Source organism: Lissotriton vulgaris, chromosome 5 (genome assembly GCF_964263255.1).
Source record: "Lissotriton vulgaris chromosome 5, aLisVul1.2, whole genome shotgun sequence".
Taxonomy (NCBI): Eukaryota; Metazoa; Chordata; class Amphibia; order Caudata; family Salamandridae; genus Lissotriton; species Lissotriton vulgaris.
This window is the reverse complement of record NC_141693.1, coordinates 526190790-526207875: the sequence shown is the minus strand read 5'-3', so window position 1 is coordinate 526207875 and position 17086 is coordinate 526190790. Positions and strand designations below refer to the sequence as shown.

General features: G+C 39.6%; 1 protein-coding gene across 1 annotated transcript in view; it reads right to left on the bottom strand.

The window, feature by feature from the left end:
- The window catches only part of PRKG1 (protein kinase cGMP-dependent 1), a 1912306-nt gene that overhangs the window by 82888 nt on the left and 1812332 nt on the right, over positions 1-17086 (bottom strand). The window contains exons 11-12 of the mRNA XM_086921971.1: positions 8091-8230; positions 5651-5740 (exon numbers count right to left, since the gene is read on the bottom strand). Coding sequence (XP_086778097.1) covers positions 5651-5740; positions 8091-8230 — 230 coding nt within the window. The remainder of the gene's footprint in view (positions 1-5650; positions 5741-8090; positions 8231-17086) is intronic.

The window sequence follows — 17086 nt, the reverse complement described above, 5'->3', positions numbered from 1 at the left end:
TTACCTTCATGCATCTGACTCACTTTACATTCTCTTGCACAATGCACAGAGGCCAAGGATTAGATTTCAAGTAGTCTGAACACATCAATGAACCACACCTAGGCTCTGTGAGAAATCTGCACTGCCTTCAGCCTCAACTCCAAACCTCTGAATTATGGCCGGTTAGAAACACCCACCCACAACCTGAACTCATAGAGACACCTACAAGAGACCCAGGTCACAGCACGCACATGAGCTGGAAAAAACACAAATGTTCCTAGGGAAGCAAATCAAGTAAAATGTGAGAAGTACAAACATAAGCTTTCTTACTGACATAGAGTACCTTATTTTGATTAAAAACCACTGGCCCTAGTTTCCCCAGGCAGCTTCGGCTAGCGTTTGGCACTCTAGCCCACTGACCCCGTGAGAATGTGTTGCCGACCCCTGGGGGTCCTTTGCTCGCGGGTTAAGAACCACTGCCCTACGGCTTTTCCCCACACAAATGTACAGGTTATACTATGGGAGCCCATGAATCACCACATGCAAACCATTTATAAACATAATATATTAATGAGCATAAAACAGCCTAAACAAAATATGTTGCAGTCTAATCATCACATCCATACCTCTGATAAAGAGTAGCTCTTCCTAGGAGGGTCCTTTTTCGAAATATGAATCAGGGGAAACTTAAAAGATGATATGGTATTTATTATGCCTGTATGGGAACTTTTTGGAGTAGAATGTTTGTATTTCAAGTACAAAACGAGTGTGGCCATCAATTTAGTATAGACGAGGTCAGCACCAGCTACCCATGATTTGCTGTTTAGGAACCATGGAATTGCCCTTGCTGGTCCAGACCTCAGGAGTTGAGAAAGCAGCAGCATGGAGAGAAAGTTAGCTGGTCACTGAAAACTGTTCACTTTCTGTAGTTTCTCTACCTTTTTCCCACTGTTCCATCAGGAGCAAACAAGACGCTTCTGAGGAGCTAAGTGTGAAAAAAGAGCCAACACTCAAGTTATTTGTGCTCAAGGAGTGCATGGTGTCATTTTCATTACCACTGGCATTTCTGTGAATCGGCATCCATGAGAATGAGTTGTGAGTAGCAGACAACTCTACACTGTACATGTACAACAATATAACATCGCCCTTTGTCAATCAGAGAGCTTTAACCCTTTCAGTGCCTCTCTGCTGCATTTAAAATAGTAATATAGTGTTTTTTGTTGCCTTCGTGCATGTGCATGTGACCGTAAAAGGGTAAGGTGATTGCAAAGTTGGGGGCGCTAGTCCAACATACTTGGGAATAGTACACACACACACACAGTAGTATAGTACTGGTAACTGGCCCAGGTAACGTCTCCTCAGCCCCTTTTATTAGCTGGGTCACTTGACTGGTGATGCTTGTGATGGGTGGGTGTAAAGTGTATTCACAGCATACTCCTGGAACACTAGAACATGCCCAGCAGGATACTACAGTGATAACTTACAGATAATATAGCCCGGGTAAAAGTAGTTACTTTGGCAGTGAAAGGGTTAAGACCAACACTGCTGACTGTAAATGGATAAAAATGTTTATGTTACAGTTGATCTATAGGTTTGTGTTCATATTTGTGGATTTTAGTTCTAGAAGGCTCAATGGAACACAGTCCCAAGGCTTTTGTAGCAGAGTTCTTCAAGACTGCTTATACTTGATGAAGCAGTGCCTGCTACTTTTTTTCCTCGAGTAATATAGACACTGATATAAAATATCTATATCATGTCATGAGGTGCGACTTGCTTCGCCAAAGAATGAAATGATGGAAAACCACTCAAACCACTGTCGCCTAAGAGAATTAGAATGGTGTTTCCCTTTACTGGAAACATACACAATGTTCCGCAGAACTGAAGTCAAGGACACATTTGGGGTTTAGTGATTTGAAAGGTTTAGTTACATTGAAAAACATAGACCGTATGGTTCTGATTTCACGAAAAGCTTCTTCATCCCTGTTTATAACAGTCGTCTTCATTCTCTAAATCAGTTTATAAACTATAGATTAACATTGGTGTATGTGGGTCATTGCTTAGGTTTCTGCAGTGCAGAATTCTATGTTTTAGAAGATAACTATTAACAAATTTACTGGCATCTTTGCTGTGCCATTTTAAATGTAAGTGACATTTGTCTGTTGTGGCTTTCAACTCCTCTGCAGGAAAGCAGGGTTATTCAATGTCATCGCCTTGTAAAGAAGCGGCTTTGCTACAATTAAGTCAAAGCCCTTTTAACGAAGGCGATGGCAGCTACTGCTTCATTCCACATTGTCCTGAAGAAAGTGATTATTTGTCCTGGCATCCTTGGCGTGGTCTACCCCGGACTTTTTGCCTTCAGACTTCCTGTTTTTGCTGACTTCGTTTTTGCTGCTGTTAGGCCTATATACACTTTGCCACTGCCACTGTTCCCTAAATCATGGTAACATTGGTTAATCCCCAATTGGCATATTTAATTTACTTATAAGTCCATGGTAAAGCGCACTACATGTGCCCAGGACTTGTAAAGGACTTGCTACTAGTAGACATGCAGAACTGATTGTGCCACTCACTTAAGTAGCCCTTTAAACATGTCTCAGGCCTGCCATTGCAGTTTTAACCTGCCATGCCAACCTGACAAAATAAACATTTTGCCAGGGCCAAACCTTCCTTTTAATACATACAAGTCACCCTTAAGGTATGAACTAGACAGCCCCAAAGAAAGGGTGCAGTGTATTTAAAAAGTTGGACATGTACTTTTAGGTTTTACATGTCCTAATAGTGAAAAACACTTACATTAATTTTTACCTACTGCATGTGCTATCTTTCCTATAAGATAACATTGGAGTTGCCATATTACATTTTATAAGTATCATTTCCCAATGGGAAGAGAAACCTGTTTCATATTTGGTGTCTCTTGAATCCTAATTTATGATGAAGTTATACTTTAAATTACAATCCTGAAAATAGCACTTTTAGAAAGTTATATGGCAAATATAAACATTCATACACGTATAATTCAGGAAATAATGGACTGGATTCTAGGAACGCCAAAGGAAATTTAGTAGTGTATTTTTGATTGTATATGATACTTTGGTTTTGTATTGTATTTACGTTTGCGTGAAATGATGTCATATTGATTCTTTGTGAAAATTGTTGGTATTGTACAATGTGATAAATGTGGTGTCAATTTTTAATGTATGTAAATATGTAAATGTCACTAGATATTTGTTCAACTAGAAGGATGTGAAGTCCTTACATAATTTTCCAAAACAAAAGAGTTGTTTAAAAAATAGGGTAAATAAATCACCCAATCACTAAATTAATATAGTGTGATTGTCGCAATAAATCAATTGCTATAATTGATTAGGATACCAGGTACCCCCCTTGTTGTTGTATTTTTAAAGGGCCCTACCTGGGTCCTGTCGTACGGGCCTGACCCCTTTGGTTATTCAACTTTTAGAAAGTTGGCCTTTTCTTTCCTTAACCATTTGGTGTCTGCAACCTGTCACTGATTTCATGACTGAGTGTAGGTGGCAGTTGGGCTTTGTGTGTTCCTCCTAGAAACCCACACCCAAGTAGAGCTTAGGTGTGACTGGATGGGCTATCACTGGCAGGGACAAGGTGGGGACTGGGTGTGGCCACAGCCTCACTTAAACTTAAATTGACTGTGTCTTGTCTCCACACTTAGGGTTGAATACTTCCTGTAGTTAGTCTGGAGCTGGGGCAGGCAGGCAGGGTATATGTGCAATTCAAAGGCATGCCTCTAGAAGCTTCTCCCCTACTTCAAAGGCGCAACTGTATATAAAAAAGGACCTCAGACTTCACTACTTCAGTACACCTCTGGACCTGTGGATACTCTGCCAGAAAGAAGGAAAGCTGTGCTGCTACAAAGGCCTGCCACTCTGCTGGACTGCTGCTCTGAAGGAACTGCTGACCTGATGTTCTGGCCTGCTGCCCTCTTGCTTGGGTGAGAAGGACAGGACCTGCATCACTTGAATGCAGAACCCAGAGTTACACCAAGGGAAACTTAGCTGACCTCCTCATCTGAAGCCTTAGGGACATAACAGTTTTCCATTAATCTTGCATCTGCACCTGGACTCTGCCATCTGTGAGTCTACCCTGCCAAGTGGTGCCACCCAAGTCCTGGACAATGGAAGTGGGTCTAAGGTGCTTTGCCAGCTTAGGTGGATTCTGCTTTGCACTGTAACCCTGAGCCGAATTGACACATATCTACTGCTGTGTGGATTGGACCCGTTGCAAAGACTCGCATTGCCAAAGCAGCCCGCATTGCCTTCTGAACCGTCACTGTGCAACCCATCCTCAGTGCAGGCTCTCACATCTTTCATTGATGGCAGCCTCGCTGATGACGCCGGACTCTGCATTGCAGCTTTCCAGCTCTTTGGAACCGACACATCATCCCGACTATGCATCACATCCTCAATGCCGAACTTTGCATTGCAAGCATCATCGATGGGATCCTCAACATCGAGGCAACCTCGCTGCATCTCGAAACTGACTCATCGCCTCAGCTGAGTGATGCATCTTCAGCACAGATCCACTCAATGTTCTGCAAACCAGGATTGAAGGTACTCTGTTAAGCGAGCCTAACTGAGTCCCTGTATCTGACCTGCAATCCATCGCAGTTTGCCTGAACACGTGACTTTGTCCCGGCCCAGCGCAACCAGATCTCCATAGTTGACGCTTTTGGAACTATTTTCTCTAAAAACATTACAATTCAATATCTCTGGGTCTACTGATTTTTGTTATTTCAGTCTTGTTTTATTTGTTAAATGAATCTTTGTATCTCTATCTGAGTGTGGGAGCCTTTTGTGTGATGTTGCACAAACACTTTACATATTGCTTCTAAGTAAAGTCTGAATGCTCTGAGCCAAGCTACCAGGGGGTTGAGCACAAGTTGATTTGGGGTTTGCTTGTTGCTTACCCTGACTAGGATTGTGGTTGCTGCTTGATCAGGGTCCACACTCCAGTCAATCAGTAATGCAATTTTAAAAGTAGTGGACTCTGTAAATGTGTGCTGCTCTGGGAAGGAGACACTCTAAAGAGAGACAGGGGTCTAAACTACAGATCACCAGTTTGAAAGATAAATGAAGGAAATGTAAAAGAGGAAGCTAGAGAATGGAGAGTTTTTTTGTTTGGGTGCTTTACCGTGAATTGAACTTTGGCAGTACATTTTTACAGCCAAGGGTTTGCAATTAATCAAAATGGCATAATGGTGTCATTTCTGAAATTTCAGGTAACAAGCATAACGAGAAATTCCCAAAATTACGTAACTTAATCCAGCATAATTAAAATTTTGCCCAGGCCACCTGCAGACCTCATTTAAGATTGAAGAAAGAGGCATTTCACATGCATATGAGAGAATCCTACTTTGCTCTATGTATGTGGCAGTACAGATGACCCAGGAGAAGAAATTGCCCCTCTAGAGCACATGTGTTAGGCAATCCCATGGGAAGACACTGGTGTGCTACTTTAAATTGAGCTTTGATATTGGATGAGGTGGACCACAGTCACCCTCAATCCTTTTAAAAGGAAAAAACCGGAACCCTAACATGAAATTTAACTAGTAATCTACAAAACTAACTGATCATTGAATTGAAATTAAGCAATCATACATCAAAATTAAATGAACTCAGGAACTGAGAGTCCTTACCTGTCCCTGAGAATCGTCCAAAGTTCGCCTCCTAAACAAGCTTCCATCAACATGTATAAATATTTGCTGTCCTTGAACGTTCTATATAACCTGCATTTTTAAAATGAGAGAAAGTGTTACTCTTTTCTTATTTTTAAGATATTTACTTAAATGGTTCTCACACTAACTAACTCTGTGTCTATAGTAGATCCCAAAGGGGCTGTTCATTGAGCAAGCACTGTTACTGTTTCATTCTTCCACAATGACTCAGACATTTTCATAAAACAGAAGATGACTATGATCTTCCTGAGTGAAACGGACAGATACACCTTGTGAATTGTTTATTTCAAACATTACCTTTGCACCCAGATTCATTTTACGTCTTTGTGAATCAAGATTCGTCTACTCTTGACAATATATATGTATTGGAGTGCCTGATTTATTAAGTCATGTGAAGTACACTGTAATAAAAACGTCATCATCAAACATTTTTCTAAATATGGAGAATATGAAAAAATCGTTAGGCTGTATTTTGGAAGGTAGCATTTCTTTAAACGCAAAGTAATCTATTCTTCATCAAACATCCATATTCCTTTAAAGCTAAACCCTATTTTAAACATATATCAACTTCTTACCAATAGGAAATGGTGCATCATTTGGAATAATCCTTAAATGATGGTAGTTAATGCATAAAGTGATAAAGCAGACTTTCATTTCATGCATACTAACTCGCCCCTTTACACACAATGCATAAAAATGTAAAAAAATAACAAATAAAGATACGTTTGCAAACAGTTACATCTCATCAAATACATCGTATGTGGGTGTGTGAGTCTGGTCTGTGTTTGTGTGTGTGTGGGGGGGGGGGGGGGGAGGGGGGGTTGAAGTTAAAAAGCAATACCCATTTATAATTTGGTGATTTACGATAACTTGGTAATTTACGGAGATAAAATAGTTCCCTATGAATCTCTGAATAAAATTGTATGTTAAGGATATTTCCTATCCAAATCTTCTATTTCCTCTCTGGATATTTCTGCATCACAGAAATAAATCCACTGGTGATGCACTTAATAAGATAAGTACAATGTTTGGTAAAGAAAGTGCTTTAACATCTGCAAGAAAAGAGAATAGTGGAAGGCAAATTCAACTCAAACTTTTTTATACAGCAATTGGCAAGGAAAATAATATTCTTTGGGAGCTTTAAGATTCTACAAGGCATGCAGAGGCTTGCCGGTGCAATGACAAATTAGTGAAGAAACCGATCTTCAGTTTCAATGTGTTGCTTGTATCTGCAAAGGCGTCATCTCCTGGCAATTGGGGCAGACAAGACCTTTTAAACTAGGGCTGAGCTGATTTGTAATTCGTTTGTCTCAGTTTGTAATGCTATGCACAAGCTAAGTCATGAGACCTATTGCTACCCACAAGTACTCCTCTTACTTTGAATGGTTAGCATAAGCATTGCCATAATTTCATGTTATCTGCCAAGTCACTCTATGTGGAGTAGGCATTTTTCAGTAGGCCTCTTCCTCACTGTCAGTAGAGAATCAGGCCACACCTCACTGCTGAGCCGAAATCACATGGGGCTTAACACTTTGACTAGACGTCTCATTTGGAGTCAAATGAAACTAATTTACACAAAGATGGTCTACTTTGTAAGAAATGTTGCCCAGACATTCTCAGTGGTTTAGAAATATTAGTTCAAAAAATTCTACTTTATTACTGGAACCAATCCTCCCCCCTCCCCCCAAACGTTCACAGTATGCAACCTTTAAACTTGAGTCTCCTTCTCCTCGTTCTGGACAAATCTTTTGTGACATCCACATACACATCAAAACCACTGAGGCAGATCCAAGTCAATCCATGAAATTAGCAGAGTCAAATATTTATTTTCAAACATAATTATTTTGGGAATGGATAAATTATTCTAATGAGGTTCAAAGAGATAGGATCACGATGACAAGAGCCTGTTTTGATCCCCAATGGAGAGTCATATGTTATTGAATTGTTTGTGGCAACAATTGTAGTTTTGTAATTCTTCTAACTGAACTTTTCTAGAGAGAACCCCATTTTTTTCCTACGTACAAATCACGGTGTTTTATCTTTAATCTTTAATTTGAAAAACAAAATATCTAAATTCAAGGTACTGACCCGTGAGAAGGAATTGGAATCAGAGAGAGACACAAACACTTTTCTATATCTAAAACATTTTGGTAAATGTTAATATGTTTTCTAAACAGGAAAATATACATCAATCCTCATATTCCATGACAAAGTATGTTAATATTAAAATCCACAAATTGTCCAAACTTAATGAATAATCTGCCAATTGGAAGGTATCTGACAGAGTAAAAGGAGTAAAGTTGAGTGAGGTTATTCAGTCATGATGTGGGGGTGGGATACACCTGGGTTGCAGTGGTCAGGAAAGAGAGTGGGCATGAATTAGGACAGTAATGCGTTGTACCTCACAATGAAGTCTGAATGAGCCCCTTGCATGATCTGCTTCTCAGAGCGTATGTGCTCTTGCTGTCTTGTGTCTACTATGTGGCGTTTCTTCAGGATCTTCATCGCAAATGTTTTGCATTCCTCGCTTTTTAACTGGACCTGAATATAGTTAACAAAAAACATTACAAAAAATTGTTGATTATTGGAAATTTAAACATGAATATATTTCAAGCATTGTGCCTCTGTAACACCAGCCGTATGCACCTTGGGGTAAGAATACATTTAAGATGTACAGATAAAAAATAAGGCAGCTTTAAAAAGTTCAAACATGTATATTGATGTAGTACCACAAATTGCATTATTTCAGGCAGTTGGGCAAAAAACTGTTTCATTTCATATGAAAAAATGACCCTCAACTTGTAAGGTGACGACTGCAGAGTTATTTTAGAAAAGCCTCAATGACTGTTTGCATTTTATTCATTGCTTTTTGTAACAGGTGGCACATGTTTCCCTCTGAAATTTCAGAGAGTGACCGGACGTTTAGGCCCACTTTGTTTATGAAGGATTTCCTACCAATTTGCCTCGGTTCTTGTTCAATGGATTTCCATTTCTTGTATCCCAGAGCAGTTGGTGTCCTGGTATTAGAGAGTCAGATGGTGAATTACTTAAAAGGATAATGGGTTGTTGTGCCAGCCTGCTCTCTGTCTCACATTCAAAGCAAAGCCCCGTGTGTAAAAGAAGGGTGAGGTAGAGCTATCAATCAGATTTCACAATTGAACACTAGTTTCAGCTCTTTCCTGAATTGTTGCCAATTTTGTGAACTCTGAAAGGGGTGTTTGAGTTTGAACCTGAGCTGCACTACATTGCTTTTCAATATTCCTCTTGACTGTCTGTTCCAGAATCAAGGTGAGTTTGCTGGGTATGACCCTTCACACAAGATCTAGTGAGCAGCCATTATCTACAGTTAACTAGAGTACATCTACATCTGCCAGAGGGCAGAGCCTTGTGCATAGTTTACAGCACTGTCATTTAAATTCTCTGCTCCATTAGGAGCCAGTGTAAGGCTGTCAGTGAATGAGTTACATATCCTATTTTATTAAAACGTTGTTTTTTGATTTCTGTTCGGTAGAATTTCTATATCTGCCTCCTGCGACCACCAGTGACGTTGTTCCAGAGGTCCAGTTAACAGGAGACCGCAACTCTGACTCAGTTGACATAGAAGTCTGAATGGAGTCGCTAGAGGAGTATTTCTGGAGCATTTGATGTTACTATTTCCCCTTACGAACCATGATGATCAGTGAGGAATTAAATGGCTCTAGGTAATTATACAGTATTAATATTTAGGGTTACCTTTTAACTATGGTATTTGGAAACCTGCTAGATGGATGTTAAAGGTAGGGCATAGTTTTGAAGTCTGTGATAAGAAGTGTCTGTCCTGTGTTTTTCTTTGCCTTACTTGGTTTTCTTAAAAGTGTTAGATTAATCCATGGGTAATACTTGTTTTACTAAAACAATACTTTTTACATGACAAAATGATAGATACTCCTCACTGATAAATATTTTAGGATTAAAACAACATTAACTACTGTAAATAAACTAATAACAATCTGTAGTAATGAACTATGTAGCATTAACACATGATATTTTAGACAAATTCCACAATAAAAATAGGTTACATAAAATTATGCTTCACAGCTATTCAAAAGGGCAATACTTATAGTTTAATGTTTCTTTTTGTCCAGTAACAGTCTACCTTAACTTACTTGTCCACTGATTACAACCTACAAACTGACTATAGAACTACAACACACGGCCCTAGCAATGACCTGACTGTAGACAACTTTGCAGAAATATTATACATTTAGAATCCTGTCTACATACATTTTTTGTAACTATCTTGTTGCTCAGTGTAATATAAATGTATTTCACCATAAAAAATACAAGTCTTGTTGGGTAAAGTCTAGAGGATTCATTATTGAATTGGCATCAATCAATATGATGAACACACGCCCCAGCTTAAAAGCAAAGTCTGAATGCTTTTTAAGATGATCCCGCAAATCCGTTCTAAAAGAGGAACGCAAACCATGTTGGTTTCTTATTTTTATTATACAGCAAATCCCTACTACACGTGAATCAAAGAGGTCAAGGATATATGAGTGCTTTCTGTACCAATTAAACATGCGTCTGTGTTTTTAGTGCCTAACCGCAATGAGCATGGTCGTTTCATGGAGAACTTGAAAGATTGCTTTTTTACTATTATTCTCATGTCCTTTGCATGAGAAGGTACACATGGAACTATGTAGGTTAACATGAAGTTGAAGTTAATGCAGAATTAATTCTATAGTACTACTTGCATAAAGTCATCCCTTAAGGCATGAGAAAGTGGCTTTAGTAAGGGGCTTTAGTAAGGGGCAATCGAGGTGTTACGGACCAAATCATGGATGTCCCCCTCCTAGTGGTTTTGAGGGGAGGCCCCCTGCTATGACACATGCTTCCTGGAGCTATGCCATGCAATTGGCGCAAGCCAAGCTGCATAGCTCATTAGCAAGAAACACTACTGCCTGTTGCTGACACGGTTGAGACCTGCACAAGGGCAAATGAAGTTAGATGTTGTGCCCACTCTCATTTCAAAAACCTAAAACTTCCAACACACAGCAAAATCCTGGGAGTGAAGTAGCGCAAAGTGACAATCTGTGATGGTGTATAGGATAAAGAACTGTTCAAGACTGTTAAGATAAAATGTACATTTAATCAAGGTGCGCATGCAACACTAATGGCAGCTATCCAATGGGTGCAGTGAGAATTCACTTTTTGCCAGAGCATAAATATTTCTTCAGTAAGTGCAACTGAATAGTGCAAATTACAGTGAACCACACACTCCATTTCTTGGAAAAAATCATAACATGCCCATATGTGTATACAAGCTTTACAAAAGTGAACTTACTTGTTGTGTACGCATGAGTGTGACAAACGTGTACATAATGTACAATAGTTATTCACATATTACACTATGATACATGTACATCCCAGTTGGGTTTAGAGAAAATAGAATGGAGTATCAGAGGAGTGGCAAAGAACATGCAGTGGAAATTTAGCTATCAGCCACAAATGCCTATCTTTTTGCACAATCACAGTCATCTGGGAATATATTTCCCACACTTGTTTGCTCACCTGAATTACACCCGTATACATTTATCATAAGTAGTGCAGACAATGTGGCAAGAAAATGAATCTTTTTGAGGTGTGTCTATGAAAGGGTATATGTGAAAAAGCATAGATCCAGGAATAAGAGTTTAAGTAAAAAAAAAATAATTAGTGGATGTAATGCAACTAAATCTGAACAGCTATAATGCATGCAGTCAGTATTAGAAAAATAGATGTAAGGCACCACTGTATGTGAATACCATACATATATGTAAATAAGTTGCGACATACAAATTTTACACATTTAATGGAATTGTATATAAGCTTCAAAATAGTCATGCACTTTTGTACTGCATGTTGCACATTGCTGATATGTCTGTAGCATTATCTTTGTGAATCACCTCGATTTGGTGCCCAGTTGAAAACATTTGAGAACCCTGCTTTACTTTCTTCTCAGTATGTCTCACAGGGCAATACCATTCCTCCCACCCAAAGAAACCAATTGAAATTGCCACTTGTGTGAGATTTTCAATATTTTGTTCATGAATTGATCGGTTTAGACTTCCTCTCTTGGAGGGCCGCATTGCTTTCTTTTCAAGCACATGCATTTGATGATATTGGTCTTTAAAAAATCTCAGGCCTCATTTATAAGGCCCTACCAGCACGATTGCGCCGCCGGAATGGCAATTTTTTGATGTACAGGTGACGCAATGTGCCACTGGCATATTTATGAGTAAAGCCACGTTATGTACCTTTTCATTGGCTTATAAATATGTGCTCCTTTCACGCAGAGAAATGCGTGAAAAGGGCAAAGGGCATTCCATGGGTGTTGTTGGTAGTTCTCAGCAACATCTATGGCTTCATGACACTGCCCCAGAATTACGAGAAATCGTTAGTCTGAGGCAGCGGCAAAAATATATGCCTCCCCAGGGGAGTGCGTAAGGGAGGTACAACGAGGAGAAATATCTTTATTTCTCCTAGTTTTTCCTCTTTCTATGTGTGCTGCATGCTGCAGCACGGATAGAAAGAGGAAAACGCCTCTTATGCTGTTTTTGTGCAGGAAGGTTGCACAAAAATAAACACACCCGCAATGCAGGCACTCTTGCACCATGGTGCAAAGGTGCCTGCGTTGGCGCACGGCAGGCCATTGTGTGCCGGGGCAGGGGAAAACGACAGGAATGCGCCGTATCTAATGGTACATTCCTGCCCGTTTCTTTTGCCTTACGGAGAAAAACTCATAAATGAGGCCCCTCATCTCTTACCACCTTGGCACAGGCCTGTCTCACAGGTGCTTTGTTTTAACTGGATCTGTAAAGGATAATCAGTAAAGGAGAGAAGCAAACTCTGCAGGACAAACTCCGTACTAAATAACATGTCACACGATTGTCTTATTCAATATAGTGAAAGGACAATCTATTATTATATCATTAATTGCTAACAGTACTTATCTCATGTGAATTTCTTTGGAAAGTATTTTATGTATGTCCCCTTGACACTATTTTTGGAAAAGGCCCGGCGTGCCAAATCTATAAACAACAGTTGGAACTTCATATTAAGTGGGAGAGTGGAATAAATGTGCCCTCTTTGCCAGGTTAGTGTTATGCTGCATGTGTACGAATGCACCTGTGCTCCGAGTCACCCATGAAATCTGATATGCTATTAATACTTATTACATGAGTAGCATGGGATCCCTCTTAGGTATACAAATATCCCTCTCTCCTGGATTTTATGTGTCCTATTCCATTCCGTTATAAGATTATGTGTATCCCGTACTCTTAAAATTGGAGGGCAAGTATTCACCTGTAGAAGAGGTGTGGAGGCCATCAGAGTAAATGGATAAAAAAACGCCTGGATATCCTATTGGGAGATTAGCTGCGCTTTATAACTCCTGATTGTTTGACTGACTGACAAAAAAACAATGTCCTTGAGCTACCCTAGTACTATGATAGGTGCTCACAGGACAGAGACACCGTGCTTTGGCATTATGTGGGACAACTGTAAGTACCTAAACTAAACTTAGACATTTTCTATATTTCAGTAGGACATTTTTATTTTGTAGAATTTATATTATTTGAGTGCCGAAACTAAAGTAAGATTTACAAATTTAGGCTGAATAAACATCAATTAGTTTGGCAAAGGGCATTCATCAAGCTTAGTAGGAAACTAAAGGATGTCCCAAAAAACTCATTTGACAATGTAGTTTGGTAAGAAATAACCAGACCAGAGTCAAACAATGAATGGCACAACTTTCTGACCATAGCCTTGGAAAGCTTTCAGTTACATAACCTATGGGCATCTACTGCAACACGATCAGAATTCAAGTGAACAGTGAACAATTTAGTCAAATTTAGCTTGAATCTACAAAATAAAGATGAAGTCGCAACAATAAATAAAGACGTGTGGATGGTGATAAATACATACAATCAGAACAGGTAGCAAGCATTTTTGGGTGTTCACTTTTCCGAATTTCTCAAATTGAAACTCCTGATTTAAAGAATGGGCATTTTCCCGACCAAAGACATAATCCTAAAAGGGGAACATAATTGGTCAAACAAAATCAGAGTACTCAGTGGCTACAAAACGAATCCATACTGCACATTTGATGCACCTGCCTAAAGATGTTTGTCGCTCGGAAATCACTACTGCAACCCTTTTCTATAGCACTGACGGTTCATACATGCAGACAATCCTTAATCCAGAGACTTAGGGGTCAATTATGATGTCGGTCGGAAAGCATTCCGACCAAATCAATCTCGGAATGGTTTCCAACCAAATCGGATTTGGGGAGTCTAATTGACTGATTACGATTGTTTGAATATGATTCGGTCAGACTCCCATTGCCTTCAATGGGAGCCTATGTTCCCACTGAATACACAGGCTCCCATTGAAGAAAGGGGTGGGTGGGGAAAATCGTGCACCCTGTGGTTGGCACCCCATGGTGCTTGCCACACTGTGCATAGTTGCAAAGAGGGGTCCCTTGGGTACCCCCATAGGCTCCAATTGGAAGGCTCTGAGTGAAGGGGGGCCTGCTACGGACCCCTAAAGTCAGATTCCGGCAGACGATCCATGTCGGAACAACCGATTCGGAAAGGCTGTCCGAATCCGACATTGTAATGGCTCGGTTGTAAAAGTGGACCGTTGAGCTGTAAGAGTCAGCTCCAAATGACTCGGTTCCTCCGAATGCCCTTCGGAACTGAGCCCAAATTTCTGAATGCTTTCCGAACATTGTAATCGGTCGTTCAGAAAACTTTCCAAATCGGTCGGAAAGACGGGTTGCGTATGGGATTCAGCAGACCCAAATGAGATTCGGAGCCTTTCTGACCGACATCGTAATCGACACCTTAATAGTAAAAATGCCCAGTTAAGCTGTTGGCTTGTAAAATGCATGCATTGAACAACTGAGAAGCTGGAATCAATGGGCTAATTTTTACCAGACGCCAGACCATAAACTAATAACTGATAACATTGTCGATTCAATTTATATTCAGTTGTAAAGGGCTGTTAACTTGTTTACAAACTAGCTTGTACTATTGAAAGGATGAATTGCATACACATTTTTAGCCACTGTTTATGAATAAATAAATAATGATTTGATTTTTTGTAAAATTACAGGATTATAAACGTGAATTGAATTGTGGTTTTAATTAATTGCACAATTAATTATTTGATTTGATTTGAAAAGTAAGATATGTGTATATATTTTTTGTTTTTTATTTTTATTTTGGCGTGGTGGTGCTCTTTAGAGCCAATAAATAGAAAATGATTTATTGGTCTTCAGAAGTGGCCTGGATTAACAACTGACATTAGGCTTCACATGTATTGCCTCAACAAAATAGTATGTCCATTGTTGTGCATCATGTTGCAATGCATATTGGTATAAGCATGGCACATACATCCATGTTTTACACAAAATTATGCTTATCCATAAAACAAATGTTTTGCGTTTGCCTTCATGTACCATAAATAAACATTGAAGTAATGTAATACTGCTCTTTCTCCAAAACTATATATATTATGCTGCTCTGTCAAAAGATAATGTGAAAAGAAAGACAGTTCATGCAAACATTTTTTCTGTTAAAAGGAACAAGGAACAAAACGTTATTATCAAATTGCTTAATCCTGTGTGTAGAACTGATATAAAATATAGTTTTACTCCCTTTTCCTTTTCACAGTAAATGATTCTTGACGAACAGTTTTCCTTCCACCACACCCACACTAATAAAAAGGGGCATCTTTTAAAGCTATCTTACACTAATTACACAGTTGAAGCCTGGGCATTCAGAAATAGGTTTAGCAGTCTGTAAAAGTGTATCAATACTCCCATATTGCAAATGAGAATGATCAAAGAAAGATATTCTTTGACACCCGTTGATGCAGTTCAGGCGAACAGTCACAGAAACAAATTATTGTACCCAACTGATCTGATTGGCTGGCCACATGAGAAACATTTTTTGTGTGATTACCATTACAAGATGTGGAACATGGTCCAACTGTCCCCAAACCATTTTTGGAAAGGTCACATAAGGGGACGGGTAGAGCACACCTTGACCCCCAGGCCCAATAGGGTCCCAATGTATAAAAAAAGAATGTCCATGTCACAGTCTAAGAACCCCACAAGGAGTCTACTGACTCCTTTAGACAAGGATGAATTAAATAATTTCACAACCTCCATGCACGACTGTGGACCATAAAGACTAATGTTGTATCCTCTTCTATACTCAGTGGTCTCAGAAATAAGACAGTGGCCTATGGGCAGTGTGCTTAAGGAGCTCTTGGCCAATTGGGGTCTGTGGTCTAGCTGATGGTGTTGGGCACCATTTTGGGGTGTTGGGTCCAGAGTCTAAAAAAATAGTCCTCCGTCTACTGACAAACCAGGCAGGATATACAATTTAAAAAAAAACTTGTCCCACATAAAATTGGACATTGCATGCAATTGTAGTGGATCTTTCATATTGAACTCAATTTGTTTGTGGTGCGCCAAATTGGCGGATTCTCGCACCAGACAGCAGACCTGGCACGCCTAGCAGTGAGGGGTGTACTTCCTAGGTAGCCCGGTACAGTGCACAGTCTGATTTACATTCTAAGACTGTTCCTTGCTGATCATTGGCTGAAAGCTGAGGTATCCTTCCGCCACATTAAAAAGAGTCCCTTCATTGACAACAGGAGGCTCATCTATCTTTTTTTAAGGAGCAAGAGACTTGATCAATTGTCTTTGCTATTCACAGGTTCATTTTACTCCTGTGTGGTACAATCTGGAGAATGAGTGCTCCTCGACCATCCACCTATTATTTATAGGATGAGGAAAATAAAGACCAGTGCCAATGAGAGCTGAAGAGGTGGAGAAGCAGTCAAACATGTGGGAGTCCTTTGGACATTCAGACAAAGATAAGAAACTGAATGTTGCCAGGTAACCGTGTAGTAAGCTGTCCACGTTGGCTCTGCAGCCATTACTACAAACCTGCAAGTGAATTATTCAAAATATTAGCAGATGGACAAGGAGACACTATTCCTTTGGTATGTCACCCATGTGCCGACATCTAAAGTCAAAGCATGAAAAAGAGTACTCAGTGTGGCAGAGAGAGATTACGTGCTGAAGCACAGCAAAACAAAATTCTACCTATTGTTCCTGGAGAGTTGCTGGATATGAAATAACAGGAAACCGTTTTCACCTCAAAGTCTTTGTGCTCTATATGTATCACAAGGTCCATATATGGCGTGGTGGATAAAACAAAAGAATTGGTGAACAGAAGATTTCAGGATGTTCCATCAAGTAAAATCAAAATGTTTAAAGTGTAAAAAAGCCATTGCTAAAACAAAAAAACAGGAAAACACAACCAACCCCCCCATAAAATCAAATAAAGCTTTGAAAAC